This window comes from Hakea prostrata, chromosome 5 (genome assembly GCF_041222555.1).
Source record: "Hakea prostrata isolate BN-2017 chromosome 5, UWA_Hpros_2, whole genome shotgun sequence".
Classification (NCBI taxonomy): domain Eukaryota; kingdom Viridiplantae; phylum Streptophyta; class Magnoliopsida; order Proteales; family Proteaceae; genus Hakea; species Hakea prostrata.
The window spans coordinates 50,780,590-50,802,189 of record NC_142604.1 but is presented as its reverse complement, the minus strand read 5'-3'; the positions used below and the strand labels follow the sequence as shown (position 1 = coordinate 50,802,189).

Here is a 21,600-nt window from a genome sequence, read left to right as displayed (position 1 = left end):
AAGATATTTCATTCTACGTTAGGAATGCATTCTCCATTATGATAAAAGAACGAATTTTCTTAAATTTGAGAATTCACCCTGAAGATATCTTTATCGAATTTGCCAATACATTAATGAGCAACCAAATATGGCCTAACCTATAATAATGCGATGTAATTAAAATTTCTCCTAGTAACCCAACCACAACCAAACCCTGATCTTGACATCTTTAACTAACACTGACGTCAGTGTGATAATTACCTGCTCAAATATTTAAAAGTTAAAATGATGTGATTACACAATAAATTTTTCAAAGCCATATAAAACTTGGAATATTCTGTATTGCAACAAAGTATCTCACCTACCTAAAACCCACATTCTTATAATCTTATTGGTTCTATGGTGTGGAATTTTACTTTTAATTTATTATATATTTATTATATATTTTTGGATTTTCTTCTTACTAATATAACCAAATAAAATTTATAGGTTGACAAATTTATAAGTGGCTTGAATTTTTTTCAGCCTTGGCCCAAGCCCAAGACCAAGCCCAAGCCCACGCCCAAGCTCGACCAGACGCTCAAGCCCAACTCCAAGCAGCAAATCACAGATGGTTCTTATTTTATTATCTGGGGCAACGTTGCTAACTTACCCTTTCTTCTCCCAGAATATAAAGATGGAGCAACGCATTTGGTCATTTCATTAAGCTCAGGAGAAAAAAAAAAAAAAAAAAAAAAAAAAAAGACAAGACAGCTTCTCGTGAGGGTTACTGCATTAGAAGCAAAATCGTTTCGGTAGGCAACTGGAACGGCCGTGACCAATCCTTGAATCACAGTTTGCAGTATTGAGTGGCTGAGCGAAAGGAAAGCTGAGGTAATGTTCTTCATTTTCTCTAGGGTTCAGTTTTCTATCTTTGAAGCAGTTTACTTTCATTTAAATTTAATAGTTTATCAGCGCCAATTGTTTTTGCTGGATGAATAATTTGCAGAAATTCTAGATCTAAACATGTCAGGTCACTGAGGTAGTCACTGAGAATTTCGATTGTGTATTGGAAATTATAATTTGTTATGATCCTTTACGGTTCTGTACTCTCTCTAATGTAGAAAAAATAACTCGACTTTATGACTCTTATCTGAAGTTCTTAGCCATCTGATAGGTTATGATTCTGCACTGGTTTAGTAATATTTAGTTTTAAATGCTTTGTTGTGGCCATTTTTAGTCATCCGTGGTAATTTTATTCGCTAATGATGCAATAATCTTACTTGTAACAAGTAATTATTCATTTTTTAAAAATCTTCTTCCTAGATTTTGGAGTTTTATTTTCCCGTCTGTTGTAATTCTAGAATCTAAATCTATAAGTGTTTTTTGATTATGAATTTTTGTTTCACATGCTAAAGCATCTGCTGATTTTTTTTGTTTCCGTGTCAGTCTTGCTTTGGAATTCTAGAAATCTGTGAATGAATAGTTGATAGTTCCGTTTGTATTAATATTTAGCAATGGCGTCTGGACTTTTGCAGGTTCAAAACCAGCAAATGTTTGTTCAGAGGATAAGGTAGGTTGCGACATCCAGAACATTATGAGTGGTGCTCCTAAAAGGTCGCATGAGGAGGTCAACCATCCCACAACGTCAAAGCATTCACTGGAAGAGAGCAGCTTGGCACCCCACTCTGTGAAAATTTCTCAGTCAGGTTTGAACGAACATCCCTTCGAACTGGGGTCTGAAGGGCGTTTAGCAAAAGTCCAACGTACGGAAGCAAGGGATTCAGATAAACGGTTGACTCCTTTTCCACAATATCGACTATCATCTTCCTCTAATGATTCGTGTGTAGCCATGAGTGAGAACAGGATAGAATCAAAAGACTCCAAGGAAGCCAAAGATTCCAAGGTTGAGAGTAGAGACTCCAAGGCTGAAGCAAAGGATTTACATACTGAAGCCAGGGTAGATGCTCAGTCTGGTAAAGGTGAGAAAGATGTAAGATTAGATAGTAGGGGGGATGTTAACAAAGAAGTGAAATTTGACAGAGAGCCTCATACAGATTTTAAGTCTGAAACAAAGATTGAAAAGGATGGTTATACTGCAGGAAATTTTCACTCAGGTTGGAAAGAGCACAAGGAACACCACAAAACAAAACGATATCCAGAAACACCCGAGGATAGTTTGGATCCATGGCGTGCTGCACGACATAATATGCATGGACCCAATGAGACTAGAAAAGAGGCTTCAGCAAACGAAGAGCGTGATCATTCAGAAGTACATGAGGCTGTTGGGGAAAACAAGGTTGACTTGAAAGGTGAGGATAAATTTAAAGAGAAGGAAAGAAAAAGGAAAGAAGAAAAACAGAGAGATTGGGGAGAAAGGGATAGGGACAGGAATGATCGTCGAAACAACCTGCAAGTTGGAGTTACGAATAGTGAACGCAGAGAATCAACGAGAGAAGAGAGAGAAGTAGACAGGTGGGAGAGAGAAAGAAAGGAATTTCCGAAAGACAAGGAGAGACCAAAAGAGAGAGAGAAGGATCATATTAGGAAAGAGACACCTAATGGAACTGAGAAAGATGATCTACCCAGTGAAAAAGAATTGATGGATGGATCTGTCAAAATTCCTGAGCAAGAAAATCCAGCTTCTGAACAGAAGCTGCAGAAAGAATTTGATAGTTGGAAACCAGTTGATAGGGATGCTAAAGATAAAAGAAGGGAAAGGGATGCAGATATGGAAATTGATAGACATGAAAAACGCAGCAGGTCCTATGAAAAGGAGTCAGATGACGGATGCACTGAAGCAGATGGAGTTACAGACAGAGAAAGAGATGGCTTTGGTTATGGGATTCAGCAGCGTAAGAGAATGCTTCGGCCAAGAGGAACTCCCCAAGTGGCAAATCGAGAACCCCGTTTCCGGTCCAGGAATCGGGATAACGAAGGGTATGACGTTTACTTACACTTCCTTGTGTTGAATTTAATTCAAGCTTAACTATTGCAATTCTTTTTTATTTTATATGCACCGACTGTACTTATGTAATGGTATTATTGGTATAGGATGTTCGTAGAAGTTTAACCAGGAACATGATTCAGATTTAGAGAATAGAAATGAAAACAGGCCAAAAAAAAAAAAAATGCAGTGTTCATGGTTTTGGAAGGTACTAAGATAAAATTAAAGAAAACATTCTATATAAGGTGAGAAAGTAATAAAGTGTCATATCTTTGGTTAGTGGGTCAGAGGAGGCCTAGGTTCATTATGTGAATAATGATCCAGATTAAATGTTTGTTTTCTAAGATGAAAATCTAGGAATAAAAGGGGGGGGGGGAGAAAAGCGAAAAAAAGGGAAACGCTGAAAAGCACCGCTCCTAATCTTACTAAGATTATACCTGCAGGATATCCATTTCTTAAAGCATAAATTTTAATGGAAAGTAAAGGAATGAATAGTTTCCCATGGACAGGCTACTAAGGGTATGTATGGCAATATTCTAAAGTTGATTATGGTGTTTTTCCCTTTTCTGAACAGAAATGGGTGAAAATTGCACGGTATTTCCAGAAACCTTTTTGAAATGGACCAGAACACTTTTGAGACCCTTCCAAGGATCACCTAATTGGGTGAAAACTCTTATGTCCCCCCCCCCCGCGGGGGAAATGAACCAGGCACTTGGAACAGTTTTGAGCCCCATTTGAGGAACCCCCAAAATACTGATTTTGTGTTTCGGTGTGTGAGAATCAATTTTGCTGAGGATGGAAAACAATAACGTCACTTAAAGGATGCAACCGTGCTGGTGTATTTATGGCATTTGCTGTCAAGACGTAGCAATGCCTCTAAAACATAAGATTTTAACCTAAAACAAAGCCAATAGAAAAAAGGAAATGCCTTTAAAAGTTCATTTGGAGAGCTTCATTGAACTTGTAACTGTTTTTCCTGAGATTGCATTACATATTTACATAGCTTGGGACTTCCATCTGCCTCATGGCGTTAGCTTTGGAATCTCACATGTCTGTGGTCCGTCAACCTCGATATTCCTTGTGACCTGTGTCAACCTCCATCTTCCAGCAATCCTTTTGTTTAAACCGAACTTGCAGTATCTTAGATTCAATCTCTACAGCGTTTCTCGGAAGCATGAATAGTTCAACAGATTCGTCCCATCCAACTTTCAGCATATCTGATGATTCATCCGAATTTGCTGTCCCTGATCTCCGATTGCCTTCCAGCCCAAGGTATGAACTTCTTGTGAGTTTGGGGTTCTACTTTGAAAATTCCTTGGTTTTATGAACCTTCATTTTCTTATTGAACCACTTCTTGGAATAAGAGTTTTATGGACCCTATTGTCTGTAAATGTAGTGTTTAATTGCTTGGAGTAGGGTTGTGAACTACAATTGATGATATCTTCAATTATTATGCGGACTGTGATTTCTCTGGGTTTCCCTATGTCTTAGATTCGCCGTTATGAACTTAGATTGCTATGAACTTCAATAGCTATGGGAATATCTGATTACTATGAACTTTGATTTCTCTGGATTTCCCTATATCTCAGATCTTTCCTCTTATTAGCAGCTGAGACTGAAATACATGAGTTAAGCAGTGCTGGTTTTGGTGGCATTATATGAGTTTTCTTTTGTAAACAAGAGAAACGTTTCTGTTAAGTGCGACCCATACAGGTTTCTGTTTAACCCAGTTATGAAAGCATTTAAGGAATCAGAATTGATCCAAAAATGCAAATACACAAAAAACTGGCCAGACCTAAGATCATTATGGCCAAGCTTCTGATTTGAAGTCCTAAATTAACCGGAAAGACAACTAAGATCGGCATGAAATAAGAAAAAAAAGAGAAAGGACAAAAGATTCCATGTGGAGGATCAACATCCTTAAATGGCTAGGATTATCCTGCTCCCAGCTGTACATGTGCTTCAATTTCAAGCAACCTCCCTGGCCTTCCTAGGCATAAAGCTGACATCGTATTCTAAATTAGTTTGTGGGACATACTATTTCTATACCACTCTTGAAATTATCCCTTTAGGGTTTCCTGAAATTTGGGTTTTAAGGCTGGAATGGGTTATATTATAAGTAGAGAGTAGAACTGTAGAAGGTATTTGGATACACTCTACTGGCTTTGGCTTCGATGGTGATTAAATGATTGAAGGCTGGAACTGGTGGGATTAGGATAGAGGAATCTGCTAAGTTGATCCAGTGATGATCATAATGGGGAAGGAGGTGTGGTTATGCAGTTGAAGTGGAGCTCCTGCCTAGGAATTTCCCTTCAAGAGGTCTCTGAAAATCCACATGGTACTGGCCAAGTGGTTTTATAGAGAGCCAAAATTCTACTGGATAGCTGACCCCATTTAGTTGGGATAGGCTTGTGGTTGTTGAATAAATACTAGTGGATTCCTGAGTCTGGTGACAACACTGGCAAGTGGGGTCCTAACAGAATATTAATTTGAAGGTGAAACTTAAATAGGATGCCTCTTTAAAACAGCCATCTGCTTGAAAAGGCAACTAATTTTGAAAAGTAATTGAAATTAATGCCAAAATGATATTCACAAATTCTTGCTGCAACTTAAGTGCTACTGTGACTGACCATATCCTGTGGTGTTATCGACAGATAACAGAACTATTTTTGATGTTAACATCCTAATTATTGAGAATGTAAATATTCTGCTTGGAAATTATCCTCCATAGAAAAGCTGCCTACAATGTAAGACTGAATGCGTGAAGGTAGCATTTCCTTATTAAACTCCTCAAATTGCAATGAACATATGGGGTAAAACTTGGTTTAGGTAGAAGAAATTAGATGATCAATTCAGAGACACTTGAACAAGGATGAAAACCAGGTTATTCACACTCAGTATAGCTGTGTACCCAAATTGGTTCAAATGAAGGGTCACTGAAGCAGCAGTATAAAAAAGAGAGACAGGGATAGGGGGGCCACCACAAGGATCTTCCGTTTGTTAAGGGTAGAATGAGTAATGCAAAATTAAAGACATATTTAAGAAAGAAAAAGCCCGTTGGGTTAGGCCCATTAAAGGCCTACAACTATCACCTGAATCAACCCATGGCTTTCATGGGCTAGCACTGTTTTAGTGGGTTAAAGTTAGCCAACATATGTTGAACTTCATAGTCTAGACCTAAGCCCAAGTTTAGTTTTTGAAAAGTCAATAAAAGGGGCTGTGGTATGAAAATAAAAGAACTCATTGTCAAAGGAATTCCTTTGTCAAAGAGTTAGATAGTAGTTGAGTTATTAATAAATAGGTGGTGTTAGCTAGTGGTTGGATGTTACTATTTATGTTTATGTCTCTTTAGAATGTTATATAAAGAGACTTATGTAAGAGGTGAAGACAACTCATCGATTGAAATCAAATTGCTTTGTTAGCATTCCTTATCTATGGATAATAGCATAACAATACAGGCTGAATAGATCTTCAAAACAGGGGCAGAACTATGATGAAGAAATTGAGAGGACAATATGAGGGAATTGGAATAATAATGTAACACCTGGGCTTCACACTGCAAGGTGGATCGATTGGATCGAACACCAACCTACCTTGATCAAACACAAGGATTCTCCATAGAATCTAGTATCAGCCCTCGTTCACATCTAAATTCTGTTTCATCTTAAATCTATCAAATCTGAACTTGATTCCCTGTGAAAGGTCCTTTGGCTACTGTTTTGATCAATCAAATGCAATACTACATTAATGAGTCCTCTAAACTTGCTAAGAATAGGTTCCAGATTGGAACACTAGTTGGATCAAATACAAAGAAACCCAAGTTCAGCAAGGTTCGAGTAGCCCAAGCAGACAAGAGAATACATCTCCAGCAGCATCTTGTATATCTTTTTCATACAGCAACAGGGAGTTGCAGCAGTCACAATCGACGTGACAAAAATTCTCAACAGAAACAGTAAAGGAAAACAAATAAACTCTGATATTTTTATACAGAAATTTTCCAGCTGCAGTTTTTATAAACTTTATATTTTCTTAGCAAATACCTGGTTGCTTATATTGTGCGTACTGCATTTTTTGAAAGACTTGAGAAAAGGATGTAAAGACAATTTTTTGGAACTCTTTTTATGAGGACTTTGTTCACTTGTCTTCAGTTGAGTTTCTGTTCTTTCTTAATTATGCTATTATAGAAATTTTTGTGATATTACATTTCAAAGCATTAATGGAAAACAAATAAACTAGGGATGGGTCACAGTCTCAAGCTTATGCATATTGCAACCTGGTACTTAAGCAACATGAATTGGTCAACATATAATAATTGGTCAATTTGGTGTATTGATTTCCTTTTGTTGTTCTACAGCATGTACTAACGATCTCTTTATGTGTTCTGATTTTGCAGATCGCAAGGTTAGGCCCTATATTTTCTCTATATTGAGCTGATATTTGCCTGGTAACAACAGGAACATGTATCATGGTGCATTGCTGCATTCCCTGTCAGAATTTGTTCTCTTCGATTTCTGTTAGAGATCATTCCCAATTGAGTTATTTTATTTGCATATCTTTACTACATAGCCAGTGATGTATTTCTTTTATTTCTATTACATATGTGTTTGTATTACAGAAATGTTTTGTTTTTTGTCATAATGTTAGATTCATATATGCTGCTAATTTCTAACTTACGTTCAAGCTTTGAGTCTTTAAGCAGTAGTTGTTTTACAAGTGATATGAGCATAATATCTGTTTACTTTTATAATCACATTCTTGTTATCCATCCCTGACATTTAACTTAAAAAAGAGACATTTTCCAGAATTCAAAAACTTTAGCTTAAAATATGATTGATCAGTTTTGTTCTTAGTTGCAGGATGGATCCAGGATTTCCTTTGAGGATGGAAGGGATTAAATAGCCATTGACAAATCTTAGAAGCCAAATGTCCTGGCTCTGATGCAGCTAGAAATCCTATGACTATAGTTGCTACAAAATATTGTTGAATAATCAATTAGCACTCAAAACCGTAACTTGCAGTCCAGTTGCCTGATCCGATCAGTTTGATTTGTTGGGGTCTTTACAGGTTCATCGACCAATCAGTGGTACCAGAAAGTTTGTTTTGGTGGAAAAAGTTAAGATGCCATGATTATGATGCAAGGAACAAACATTTAGTAGTTTATATGGTACAATAATTGTTAATTTATAGCACCTCCATTAAATTAAGCATCACATTTAGATACCACTTAGGGTTTCTTCCTGGAAATTATTACCTATGTGTTCACAGCTATGTAGAGGGTGGAAGAACTCATACAATTAAGCTAATCTTTCTAGTAGAGGATCTATTGGATGGAGCCTTTGGAAAGTGAACCCAGCTGAACCTACTGGTTACGTAATGTAGCCTTACATCATCTGTCAAACTGAATTGTAAAGCCTTGCATCATATGTTACATCATGTCTGAGTATATTATATTGATACCTGCAAAAATATAAATATATTGGGAACATGAAAGAAGAGTTATGTACGTAATTTGCTGGCTTATGATAACTTTGAGTCTGATTTTTGCTTGTACAGCTTGTGGGTAAGTGATGTAACCAGAAGGGCCAACCCTAGCATGCTTTTGTACAGCTTGTGTTTGTTGTTGCCTTGTTGGCACTTTTGTGCTTTCAGGAACTTTGAAAATCCAGCATGGAATAATGATAATTCCTACCCCCACCCTCTTATTTGTTTTTATTTAGAAATAGTGAGTAGCATGCTTGAGGTTCATGAATTGGGATAATTCAAACAAGCTGCTGATAGCTTATGGAAAAGAAATATCTTAGGTGCTGTTCTTTTTAGTTGTTATCTAGTCTAAAATGGTGTATCCAGTGCAGCGGGCTCCTCCTGCCACTGTGGGGAGTGGGGAGGGTTTTTATTTTTGGTATCTCTATATGTTGAAATTTGTTTTGTTTCTATTGCAGGTAAATCTGAGGTATCACCCCTCGTTTATAAAGCAGGTGAATGCATGCAAGAGTTAATAAAATGTTGGAAGGAGTTTCAAGAGTCACAAGATGGTAAAACTGATGAAAGTTCTATCGGTGGCCCCACATTGGAGATTCGAGTACCTGCTGAATATGTTACTGCTACAAATCGCCAAGTAAGTGAAAGTACAAGATTTGTATTCTGAGGCTATTGAAGTGACATTTTTGTTTGTTATCACTTTTACTTGCTCCTAACTTCTCTGATTATATGCATAGAGCTGTAGCATTTCCTTAATCAGTAATAGTGCATCACTGATGCATGAGGTAATCTTGGGTAAATGTTAAACCCAAATTATATACTCTACCTTATCATAGTTATATTATTGTAATTTAGTTAAATAGTTTTCTCCCAACATATATGTAGATAGGACTTCTCTATGTTTATCATTGTAATTTATTTGAATAGTTTTCTATCAACATATATGTATATAGGACATCTCTATGTTTTTTCTTGATGATGTTAAATGTAATATGGTAATTTTTTGGGGGCTAAACTGTGTGATGTGGTACTCTTACTTTACCTTTTGTATAAGTTTTATCTACCAAAAGACAAAGGGATTGCGACTTTTTTGTCCCCCCCCCCCCCAAAATACTCATCTTCCTTTTCTCTTCTTTTTTGTCAGTGTCATCTTCTTCTATTTCTTCCTATTTCTCTTCCTTTTTTCAATCCATTTGCATGTTTAACCATGCCCATACATGTGTGTGTGGCAGTTGTCGTGGTTCATCTATATGTAGACCATATTGTAGTAACATAAGAAAAAGATTGTAAACTTTTGGAGATCCCCATGAAAAGGACCATGCTCATGAATTTCTTACTGATGTGGAAAAGGGATCCTAACCTAAACAGTATTCAGACTTCAGTCACCCTATGAGTCTATGAAAAGGAGTCGGGGATAATCAAGATTTTTATTGCAAAGGTGAAGATTAGGAGAGACGGCAAATTAAGATTTAATTCAGAATGACTTCTCAGAGAACTGAAATTAAGTATATTCCTGGTGAATTCAATTCTGTTTCAATGGATTAAAAAATTCTGGCATTTTTTCCTTATGCCAAAAGTATGTGTCATCCTGATGAGACTCTTTGGTTTTAGTAATTTCACATGTAAATGCGAATGTCATGATTTATGAGTATCTTATTGCATCTCTGAGTACCAGACTCTGGTACAGATTGGTGATATGCATCAAGTTTTCAACCAGTGGTTTAACAATCAGTCTCATTCCCAGGCAATAATGGTTTTTATCAGTACGGATCAATATCCAACCAAAGGATTGAATGATCCAGTGAACTAAAGCTTGTTATCCCTAATGGCCCTGTTGTTCAATTTTATATGGTAGATCAGATTGGTCCAGTCTATTTGCTGATAAGGACCAGATGATCCAACCTATTTTTGCTGGTTTTTTTATTGCTCTCAAGCGTGGAACTATTGGTGTAGCACCAGTCTTTCAAACAGTTTCTACCTAGGTTTTCATTTTGGTGTTGCATGTTCAGGTTAGAGGTGGTCAGCTTTGGGGAACAGATATTTATACAGACGATTCAGACCTTGTTGCTGGTAGGCAATGATACAGAATGATATAAAATTTCAATTTGATCTAAGGACATAAAGTACTGTCTTTACTGGATGATTTAAATTATGGTGTTCTCTCATGGATTGTGTTTGCTAGTTCTCATGCACACCGGTTACTGCCGCCCAACAGCATCCCCACCTCCACCTGCCATCCAGGAGTTGCGTGCAACAATTAGAGTGCTACCGCCACAAGATTGTAAGTTGCAACAGAGCTTCCCTGTTGCGTCCTTTTAAGTTGTCAATTGATATCTGAAGGAACTTAAAATGTTGGATCTTTCTTTCATAATTGTTCATCATTGAGCTGGTTTTGATTTGTGTTTCTATAGCTTTCGTGATTCTATATATAAGTAGATACTTCTAAACACAATTTTGATTGCTTCTATTTTGGCAGAGGAATGTATTTTATATGGCTAGACCCTGTTTGAGTATTTTATAGGTTTTTATAATATCTCAAATCATTTGATTGTGTCCAGTGTGGAAATATTATGTTCGTGCAAATTTTGGGAGCATGATATGTTCTTTCTGTGTTTCGTTGCTGGTCTGCCTGTTGGGTTTTTTCTTGTGGGGTGGGGGTTGGAGCATCCTCTTGCCTTCACATTGCAAAACAGAAGTAATAGTGATATTGCAAAGACCACATCTTTATCGTTGAAACAATGCTAATAATGTCAAGCAAAGATTCTTGTACAATAGGGACTGGCAAGTATGCTGGTGAGGCAAAAACATGGGAATTTTCCTTCTAATTTTTTCTTTTGTGTTCGACTGTCTGAAGATTATAAAGCTTATTCTTTGATCATACTGTGTAGGTTACACTTCTACTCTGAGAAACAATGTGCGTTCCCGTGCGTGGGGTGCTGCAATTGGTTGCAGTTATCGTGTTGAGCGATGCTGCATTGTTAAGGTGGCTGTTGTTTCCATTATCAAAATTTTCTCTCCTTCGTAATGTGGTCTTTTGAATATTCAGCAATTGATCTCCGAGTCTGCACCTTGTTTCAAGTGGAAATGCCAATTTTGTGGACTTTTCAGTTTTTTGATAGCTTTTATATTAGTGTAGAATCCTCGTCAATAATCTGATTTTGTTGGTAACCACCTTCTCTGTGCAGCCTCTTAACTACTCACCATGTTCTGATGTTTTATGCAGAAAGGAGGGGGCACCATAGATCTTGAGCCATGTCTAACACATACATCTGCCGTTGAGCCTACTCTGGCACCAGTAGCTGTTGAGCGCACAATGACTACAAGATCTGCAGCATCGGTAGTGTCCTGCAACTATTTGATGCAGATTTCTTTCCTATCTTTTTGTGGATCCATGTGAAGCAGTATCTAGGCAGCGAGGTTGGAAGAAAAGGAACAGCTGCAGTTTCAGAAATTTAAAAAATCCTAGTTTCTCCATCATTGTTTTTAGGATTTCTATTTCCATTCTACTATGTTGTATACAAGTAGAATTCTGTTTTCAATTCCCTTTCCTATTTTTGTTAATTTTGTGTCCTAGTTTCAGGCTAGATTAAGATTCTTTTTATCCAGTCCTGTCATAAACTAAATTCCTTTCATTGTTTCAAGTCCCAGTGGTTGAGAAAGTCCAAACACAGTGGTTCAGATTGACCACCCAAACCTGCACGATCAAGATTTTAAGTGGACAGGATTGGACCAGCCAGATTGGCTAGGTTCATCAAATTGTGGGAGTTTAAAGAGTACAGTGAATTTGATTTTTCTTTTCTGGTAGGAATAGCCTATTTAAGTCCTCATTATGATGGGAATAATTTACTGTTTATTATTTAATTTAATTTCAGCATGGTTGTAATCATTCCTTGTCAGTAATGGACTTAGCTATTCAGTTGTCACAGTAATATATAGACTTTGGGTCTGTCTATATGTTGTAAGGCTGCTTAGCCATGGGATATTTGACTATGGAAGATTTAAGTACTGTTTACCTCTAGTGACACATGAGAAACAGAATGGGAGAGAGTCCCTTTTTCCTGAAATAGGTTGCATATTCCCCATCCTGCTCTTCTTGGGGTCTCATTGGTAGTCAGATTCTCTGTCCTATTAGGAGTCTAGATCTATTTTTCATTTTTTAGTTGATTATGTCATGGTCAACTTGTTAGAGAGTTTTTGTCCAAGTGGGAGTCCTAGGTGGAAATTATTTTCATTCTAGATAATCTTTATTATTTTTTTTAATTTTTGTGGTCCATAAGAGACCTCCCTTTTTCAGTTAGGAAGTTGTTATTTGGTTGGCAGTTAAGAGATTTCCAATTCAAATTGGATTCCCAATTGGAGTCCAAGTTTGTTAGTCTTGTAGTTTGAGTCCAATAGTCTTCCTTATTTTTAATTGACTATAAAAGAGAGCCACCCCCTGATGTAAACCTTAGACTGGATTAATACAATTGAGCATTGAAGGAATTGGGTTTTGGTTTCCAAGGAGGATCCCCGTGGCTGAGTGTGGATTTTGCAATTTGTCTTCAAGATCTTCAACCTCAAAAGCCTATTACAACTTGACAACCTTCCATACAGCAGCATCGAGTATACCAGTCCACTTGTTCCCAAATAAGTAAAACCCCGGCGCCTCTCCCACCCTAAAACCCTGCCCTAACCCTTGTACAAGGCCCTCTCCCTCTCCTATACCCTGTGGCAGCAACACCCCCTCCTAAACCCTGCTATGGTCTCTCCCAGCTCTCCCCCTATTCCTAGCAGCCCCTTCTACCTTTCTTCATCTTTCGGCAACATTAAAAAAATTAAAAGAATACAAAAAAAAAGAAGAAAGAAAACAAAATTCTTTCCCACATTCAAAAAAGAAATGAAAGATAAAGAAAGGAAAATTCAAAATTCTTGCAAGAACTTCAAGAATTCACATTCAAGAACCTACCAAGAAAGCCTTCTAGCCTAGCCACAAGTTTCCGTACCCTTTCCCTCTAATCGTCAGCTTCCATATTCCCCCCTTTTCCCTATTACTAGCTTCCACACTTCCTTTTCTTTCCCACATCCATTACTTTAGGATTAGTTAGAACCCTAGCTTTCCCATTTGGGGTTTGTTAAAGTCCCTAATCTATCCCATTCCATTTGAATTTTGAACACTTAATTTCCTCATCCCATCCTATCTAAGTAACTTTAGATATCCCAAAACCATAGCAACCACAATCCACCCTCCACTTTAGAGTTCGTATAAACTATAAACCCTAACATTCCTATTCCTCTCTACAAGCACGATTTCCCAAATAGATCCAGCCACCTTAGGGGTACTTGTTAACCTAGAAGTTCCTTATTTTTTCACCAAAATCATGCCGTCTAGGATATATATAAAAACCTAGCCTCAGAGATAGCTCAATTGATAGCTAGTTCTACTTTGAGAGGAAGACTAGCCTAGAACCTGGGTTACACCATAGGTGCGGCAAATGTTTGGTTCCTGATTTCAAGATATTTGGTTCTTCCTTCATCATGTTGTCAATCTTCATATCAGGTTAGATATGAATAGGAGTTAATTTTAGTTTAAATCAATCTGCAGCATACTCAGTTCTCTGTGTATTTTCATCATATATTTTTTGGGTCATAAAATGTTAACCATAGATCTGTTGCCCTGAAACTTGGGTTGTCAAAGTACTGCCCATGAAAGTACTCAACTCCTGTTCCACTGGCACCACTGGTATCTAACTACCGGAATATAATGATGCCAAAAATAAAATTCCTCCCAAGTACTAACCCTTACCAGACCAGTATCCCATTTTGGGGTTGGTCATTTTGGTCTGGGTTTCCAGTTTGGTATATGCCCATCCAGCCACCCAAAATGACTGCATTACTTTACAGTGATCTCACATTTTGTAAATTTCCATGACTTTGTTGTAATATTTCAACTCCTAGCCATTATATTCTCCTTAGTAGACACACATAAAATTGTACTGATAATAACAATTTGATATGGTTTTGTGTGTTTTATGTAGAATGCATTACGACAGCAGAGATTTGTTCGAGAAGTCACAATACAGTACAATCTGTGTAATGAGCCTTGGTATGTTTCCTGTGTTCTGTTGATAACTTGAATATGCTGTTTGTCCATGAGCTGTTAATTTGTGCTTGGTTGGTTAATTGTGTAATTAGTTGTTCAGACTCAGTTATACTGATTAGTGTAAGGATTTAAACTAGACTTAGTGGTTCTGATGGAAAGTTTCACTCACACCTCTTAAGTTTCTTTGACCATACCTGTTACTGTGAGAGTGGAAAACTAATCTGCTATACAAGCATGAGAGGTGTGGGTGAAGCTGAACTTTGGTCAAAATGATTTTCTTTTTAGGTAGAGTTGTTGAGTTTTTTTTTTTGGGCAGAGTTGAGTGTGTTTTTTCTTTCTTTTTAAGATATATTTATCTGGCTGGCCCTTTCAATTTGGCTATATGGCAATATGTTTGGCAACTAAAACCAGTGGATTGAAAGGGCAAGTTGGCAACAGCTTCATTAATCAAGTGTCTAATTCCATATTTAGATCCAACAAATACCTTCTTATGTATGCCTATGCACCTGTGTATTTTCACTTGCCTGAGTATTAGCATGCACCCTACCATTGTCCTTCCATTTGGTCACTGTAATTTCATCTCCCTTTGGTGTTGTATTGTGATGGCAGTTACAGCTTATTTTCATCACCCTTTGATGTTCTGTTGTGATAACAAGGCAGCCATTGGCATTTCTTATAATCTGGTACAACATGATTGTCCCAAGCATGTTGAGGTTGATAGGCATTTCATCAAGGAGAAGTTAGAGAAGGGCCAGTTTGTGTTTCCTTCGTTAAGTCTGCTGATCAGCTAAGTGATATTTTCATTAGGGTACTCTCTAGAAAGTTGCTTCAACAGCGTGTCTGATATACACACTCCAACTTGAGGTTGGAGTATTCAATAACGTGTACCTCAGCAGCGCCATCTTTGTTGTCATGTATTCAAGCTTTAAAGTCATATGTTTTCTTTAATCATTTAATTTAGGAGTCTCCTGTCTATCTTCGGTTTATTTTTCTGAGCTATAGTTTCCCCAAGTGGCCCACCAAAAATGGGTTCCCTGTAGAGTTTAATATCTCCCATTTGGCAGTTTGATTGGAGCCCAAATTTGTTAACTTTTCATATGAACAGGAAGTCATGATCAGTGGCATTTTTTGTAACCATATCCTCTCCTCTCTTATTATAAAAAAAGAGGCCTGGTGATCTAATTGATATTCAACCATTACAGTCATATCTGTTCTTTTAACACTTAGTTTAGGATTCTCTTGCATATCTTGGGTTAATTTTTCTGAGTTATATTTTCCCAAATGATCGACCAAAAAAGGGTTTCTTATATTGCCTTTATATCTGCTATATGGCAGTTTTGTTGGAGCTTAATTTTTGTGAATAGACTCCAAGTTTCCCTGCTCAAATGTAAAATTTCAGCTGAAACAAGCTGGCCATGTGGAAGCATACCAAGACATGGGATGGTATGTTGTTGATTAGGCTAAGAAATTTTAACATTGTTTAGGGTATTGGCTATCCATCCAATGGTTTGATGTGGTACATAATGCATCTATGTGGCACAAGTGGCCACCTTGGAAACTCTTTCTTGCTGGGTACAGGCTTTTCTATTTTTGCATGTGCGTGCGTGTGTGTTTCAGTTTTTGTCTGTGGTGAAATAATCATTCTAGTTCCTCCCCCCTTCCTCCCACCAGTTGGATCTTCTATTCTGCTCGTCTTTAATTAAATCCAATTTTTGTTTTCACTGACTTTGAACTTTATGCCTCATGATTTCCAATCGTTTGTTCAGCATTCCTGGTTGAGCTGTCACCAACTTTGCAGCATTTGCCCTTACCTTATAGATGAACTGTTTTTTTTCTTTCCAAAAGTTTTCCAGAGGTACATTACAATTCTACGTGTGGAATTATTCATGTACTTATTTGTTGATTCATCTGAGAATTACTTCAGGACTAAATACAGTATAAGCATAGTTGCTGACAAGGGGCTCAAGAAACCTCTTTATACATCAGCTCGCCTGAAGAAGGGTGAAGTTTTGTATCTAGAAACACATAAAAACAGGTATGTTTCTCGACATACAAATGGGTAAAGTGTAAACTTTCTTTAGTGGATCGTAGAGTGCACATTAACTAAGATAATAATTTATGTTGTCATTTAGTAAATCATTTTTGTTGATTAAGTTAGTCATATGACAATGATCTTACATAACCTTACACTGTGATCTTTTCTCTTCAAACCAACCATAGACATATCTTATGTCACTATGTGTGGAAGAAATTAAGCATATCTGTTTTAGCTAGATATTGAAGGAATTAATCATGGGCTTCTGGTTAAGATTTTTAAGTTCTTGGCACAGCACAAGATACTACTGTAAAAATCGTCCATATACTACTATAAAAATTGATTATGCTTTTTGGTTTGAAGGCAATTCTGAGGGCATGATAGTCATTCATAAAATAATTAGTTAAAATAACACGTAGCTCCCCTCTTACCTTGACTAATGCCAGAAAACCTCTTCCCTTGACAGAAAAGAATTGGATAAAATATACTATTTTAGCCTACTCTTTCTCCATACATCCTCTGCATAATATACAGACCTGTTGCAAGTTGTTCCACTGCCATACATAACTACATTGCACCTAAATTTATAGGATCAAACGGGAAAGGTCTCTTTCCCGTTTCTCGGTTATTTTTATTTTTTACTACCCACCATCTACCCTCCCCATCCCCATCCCCATCCCCATCCCCACCCCCACCCCCACCCCCACAAAAATCCCCCCAAAAAAAAAAAAAATGAAGGCTTTTTTCATTTTTTCCCCCATTCAAATATTTGTGGAGGAAAAACAAAAGAACAGTTCCGTGGTGTACTTGGATTACATTCTGAGCCCTCTACATCCTTCAAAGTTGCCAATAAAAAGGAACATTTTACAAAAGTATAATCATACATCTAACCCATTTTGTGTGTTTATATTTCTCTTTTTAACATTCTGTGGAATGTTGTTGAAGGTATGAGCTCTGTTTCAATGGTGAGAAGATGATCAATGCAACATCCACTTATCAGGCATCTGATGCAACGTCAGAGAAGCTCCACTTCCACAACTGCAATGCCCAGAATGGTGAAAGAAGTTCTGACCGTGAGAATATGCTGGTTGATGTATTCCGGTGGTCTCGTTGCAAGAAACCCCTTCCACAGAAAGTCATGCGTTCAATTGGGCTCCCTCTACCCCTTGAACATTTGGAGGTACTTCTTTACGTTTAACCTAGATTTCTGCTGCATGCTTAATATTCACAGTGAAACATAATTCCTCTTCAAGATTTTCTCTTACAGTCAAATGGTAATTTTTTTTCTAAGCCTTATTAGAAGTTGCTTTGTTTATTCATTGAGTTTTTTACATGCACCCTAACCCCCCAAAGTTTTGCAACAGAACCCGTTACGCCTCCCCAACTTTGAAAACCTTACAAAGAGGTCCACAACATTAGGCACCGTCTCCAATTAATGATTGGAATTTTTTTCAACATGACCTAAATGCCCCTTATGTGTTCAAATGACTCAAATGCCCCTTAAACTGTATTTTCAAAGTTGAACCCATCTTCTTCCTCGCCTTTGCCCCCCTCTCGTCTTCCTTCGTTCCGCATGACAAACCCCCTCCCTCCACCTCCACCTCCTGGAACATCGCCCCCCTCTTCAAGATTTTCTCTTACAGTCAAATGGTAATTTTTTTTCTAAGCCTTATTAGAAGTTGCTTTGTTTATTCATTGAGTTTTTACATGCACCCTAACCCCCAAAGTTTTGCAACAGAACCCGTTACGCCTCCCCAACTTTGAAAACCTTACAAAGAGGTCCACAACATTAGGCACCGCTCCAATTAATGATTGGAATTTTTTCAACATGACCTAAATGCCCCTTATGTGTTCAAATGACTCAAATGCCCCTTAAACTGTATTTTCAAAGTTGAACCCATCTTCTTCCTCGCCTTTGCCCCCCTCTCGTCTTCCTTCGTTTCGCATGACAAACCCCCTCCCTCCACCTCCACCTCCTGGAACATCGCCCCCCTCTTCTTCCTTTTGGTGGGTTAGGACTCTTTTCGGGTCACCAGCAGTGACTATTGCACCTCTACCTCGAGGACATTGCCTCTGCAAACTAGCAATTCGGCCTTACCTTCATGGGAAAGAATTTCAGAGTCTGATCATGAACATGATCATCTTCATCATACCTTGTTTTTTTTGTTTCGGAAATATCCCACTTAAACCTGTCTATTTCTTCTTCGTTGGTGGCACCATTTGTAGATGCTTTAGTCTTTTTCATATTTCTTGGGAGATGGAAGATTTGAATTGTTACGGAGAAAAAATGGGAAGGAATGTTTTGCTTGATTGTGTGGGTGTTTGGTTGCTGTCTTGCGATAGATGGTTGCATCGTGGGCTCAGAGTTCCTGAAACCAAACGAAACCAGAATAATGAGGGGAAGAAGAATTAGTCTTCATCCCTTTCCACTTTGGATTTTCAATATTTGCAACCCAATTTGCGTGACATTATTCTGAAAGTTACTGGTTAACAGGACTGGGTTGCAAAGGAGGGAGAGAAGATTCTCTTTCCTTTGACAACATGGCAATTGACTTGGAAGATTTTCTTCCTAGTCATACCATTGGATTTCTCTAGTGTGTTCTTTAATCTTCGTACATCGCAGTTTCCTTCGGTTCTTGTTAGAATAAGAAGTATGACTGTATGAGACAAAAATATCTTAGATTATCATGTTACCACTATGTAATGACACTTTTAATGAGAAAATAGTACTTAATGATGCTTCATTCTAGTTTCTTTTTGGTGGGTTAAAGGGGGGGGGGGGGTAGGGTGGTTTTGTCGTCATTGGTAGTATTGATCATTTAATTTGGACAGGTGATGGAGGAAAACCTTGAATGGGAAGATGTGCAATGGTCACAAACTGGTGTGTGGATAGCAGGGAAAGAATATCTTCTTGCAAGAGTGCATTTCCTGTCACCAAATTAACGGTCGAGTTTCCGTTAAGCCATGTTGAATCGATTCGATTCATCACTCTTGGGCTGTAATGCTCATGGGAGGGACTTGTGGAGAACATCATAAAATTCTCTAGGGATTCGTGAACCCTAAGATAGTGTGGTGAAGTGAAGGATTACCTTTCCTCCCGCAGATTATATTGATTTTCTGATTATGTGTATGTACAAATAACTAGATGTAAAAAATGCATATGCATTTGTGGTATGTTTTGTTTTTCTTAATGTTTATTAGCGTTAAGTTAAATTTTTAGGTTGTAATTGTATATTGTTAAACAGAGTTTTTGTTGGATAATTTTCTATTACCTTATGGAAGCTCCTTCATGTGTTCCATAGGCAACAAAAATGAGGCGCCCTACATGTTTGTCGCCCATGTTTGCCTAGTTGTTTAGTTGTGCTAGTGGATTTTGAATTTGGTAGAACAGTTGCAGAGCGTAAGGCTACAGCCCCTTCTTGTTTAAAGTGATGCAAGTGGAGGATGCGCACTCGGCGTGATTGCTACTTAGGTTAGTTGTATCAGCATCTCATATGTTGAGATCCAGTTGAGGAAAGGGTTGCTAACCTCACAGAGAATAACACTTACAAGTACATAGATGCACTGGACTTCAGAGGATAAACTAAACATGATCTTCTTTTTATCTAAACAAAAGTTATATTAGACTCTCTAGAGAATTTACTCCAGGAGTGAAGAGAAGTATTTACAATGAAAGAGGGTAAGGACAGCCATCAAACGTTAGACAAATTAGAATGTTCAGATCCTTGCTAGAAAACCTGCTAGAACATTCTCAGAACCATTCACATAAGCTAAATTTTGAAGATTCAAAAATTGAACAAAACTTGAGAGTCTCAAAAGCTAAGCTGTTATTTAGCCAATCCAAGGAACTGACCTACCAAGGGCTTCAACTATCGTTCTGCAATCTGAAAACACAACCACTTACACACAAAGAAAAGAAAAATACAGACACAATTGCATGAATACACCAGGTTTGAACCGAACCAAGGAGCTAGATTAGTTCCCTGAATGAATGAAGTGTTGTAAAAAAAAAAAAAAAAGAAAACACAACCACTTAATGTGAAAATAAAGCTAGATTAGTTTCAGTCTTGGAGAGTCTACAACTCCAAAACTGATCCTTTAACGGGTTTTCTCCCCCCTCTTGCATGCGTTTATCTTTAGTGCTGTGAATGGTGAGGATCAAAAGTTGCGGTCCAGATTAGATCAAACCTTGAACATCAGATTTAGGTAGACTTGCCATTAAATTGTTTCAGTACTTCTTGTGTGAGACCAAACCCATGCATGAATGTATAATAACTAAGCATGTTCCGGTTAGAGAACACTTGATAGACACTTATAACAACCATATTTGGGATCTCAGTCAGTTTGATTCATATGTTTGGGAATATCCTCTTTAGCATTCTCAATCATAACTGTTTCCCATGTCTTAGTTAGGCAAAAGTGGTCTGGATGTCTTGTTTTAAATATTTTCTATCTCAAATTCTTGAGATTACAAACAATTAAATGAATGTACTAAAACAGAAACAATTATATGAAGATGATAGATTCTGAACGCATCTATAAACAAGTGTCATCGAGATTCTCCTTTCTATGATACTTTAAAGGATTGAGATATGTTTTTTTTTTTTGGGGTCAAAGAGATTGAGATATGTTTGTATTAAAGATATGTATGCACGAATTCTATTACATATACACATGTAAATGGTTGTATGGGCATTGAACAAACATAAAAAATGAATAAAAAAATGCAACTGTTGTATTAAAAAAATAAAAATAAAATTGAAACTCTCTCCATCACACCCTTTAGAACCGGGAAATATTTTTTTCTCTTAGATTCATGATGTACTTGAGGTTTTGTGTGATTCCATTCAATGGATCAATTCTCCAGAAGTATTGTTTTATGTTATAATGTCTTCTTGTAATGTTAGACTAAGAGTTGAAATTTTTGTGTTAGGGTTTCTAAGTGAGAGAACTTTTGAAGTCGTTTTGGAGTGTTTTTAAAGGGTCTCTCCATTGGTGTATAAACTATGAAAATTTCTAACTTTCACTCATTCATGTAATATATCAAATTGGTTTGTGATCCATGAAAATCAATAGATCGCTTTGATCAGTTTTCCTTATTTT

General features: G+C 37.3%; 1 protein-coding gene across 1 annotated transcript; it reads left to right on the top strand.

Moving 5' to 3' along the window:
* Positions 1 to 675: 675 nt before the first annotated feature.
* On the top strand, positions 676 to 20,436 carry LOC149016402 (zinc finger CCCH domain protein). Its single transcript, XM_089154538.1, has 12 exons — positions 676 to 852; positions 1,497 to 2,898; positions 7,299 to 7,306; positions 8,845 to 9,020; positions 10,393 to 10,453; positions 10,566 to 10,664; positions 11,272 to 11,366; positions 11,607 to 11,720; positions 14,398 to 14,465; positions 16,387 to 16,497; positions 17,443 to 17,677; positions 19,330 to 20,436. Exons 2-12 carry the CDS (start codon positions 1,556 to 1,558, stop codon positions 19,438 to 19,440), a joined length of 2,421 nt encoding a protein of 806 aa, XP_089010664.1. The 5' UTR covers positions 676 to 852; positions 1,497 to 1,555; the 3' UTR covers positions 19,441 to 20,436.
* The last annotated feature ends 1,164 nt before the right edge of the window (positions 20,437 to 21,600 follow it).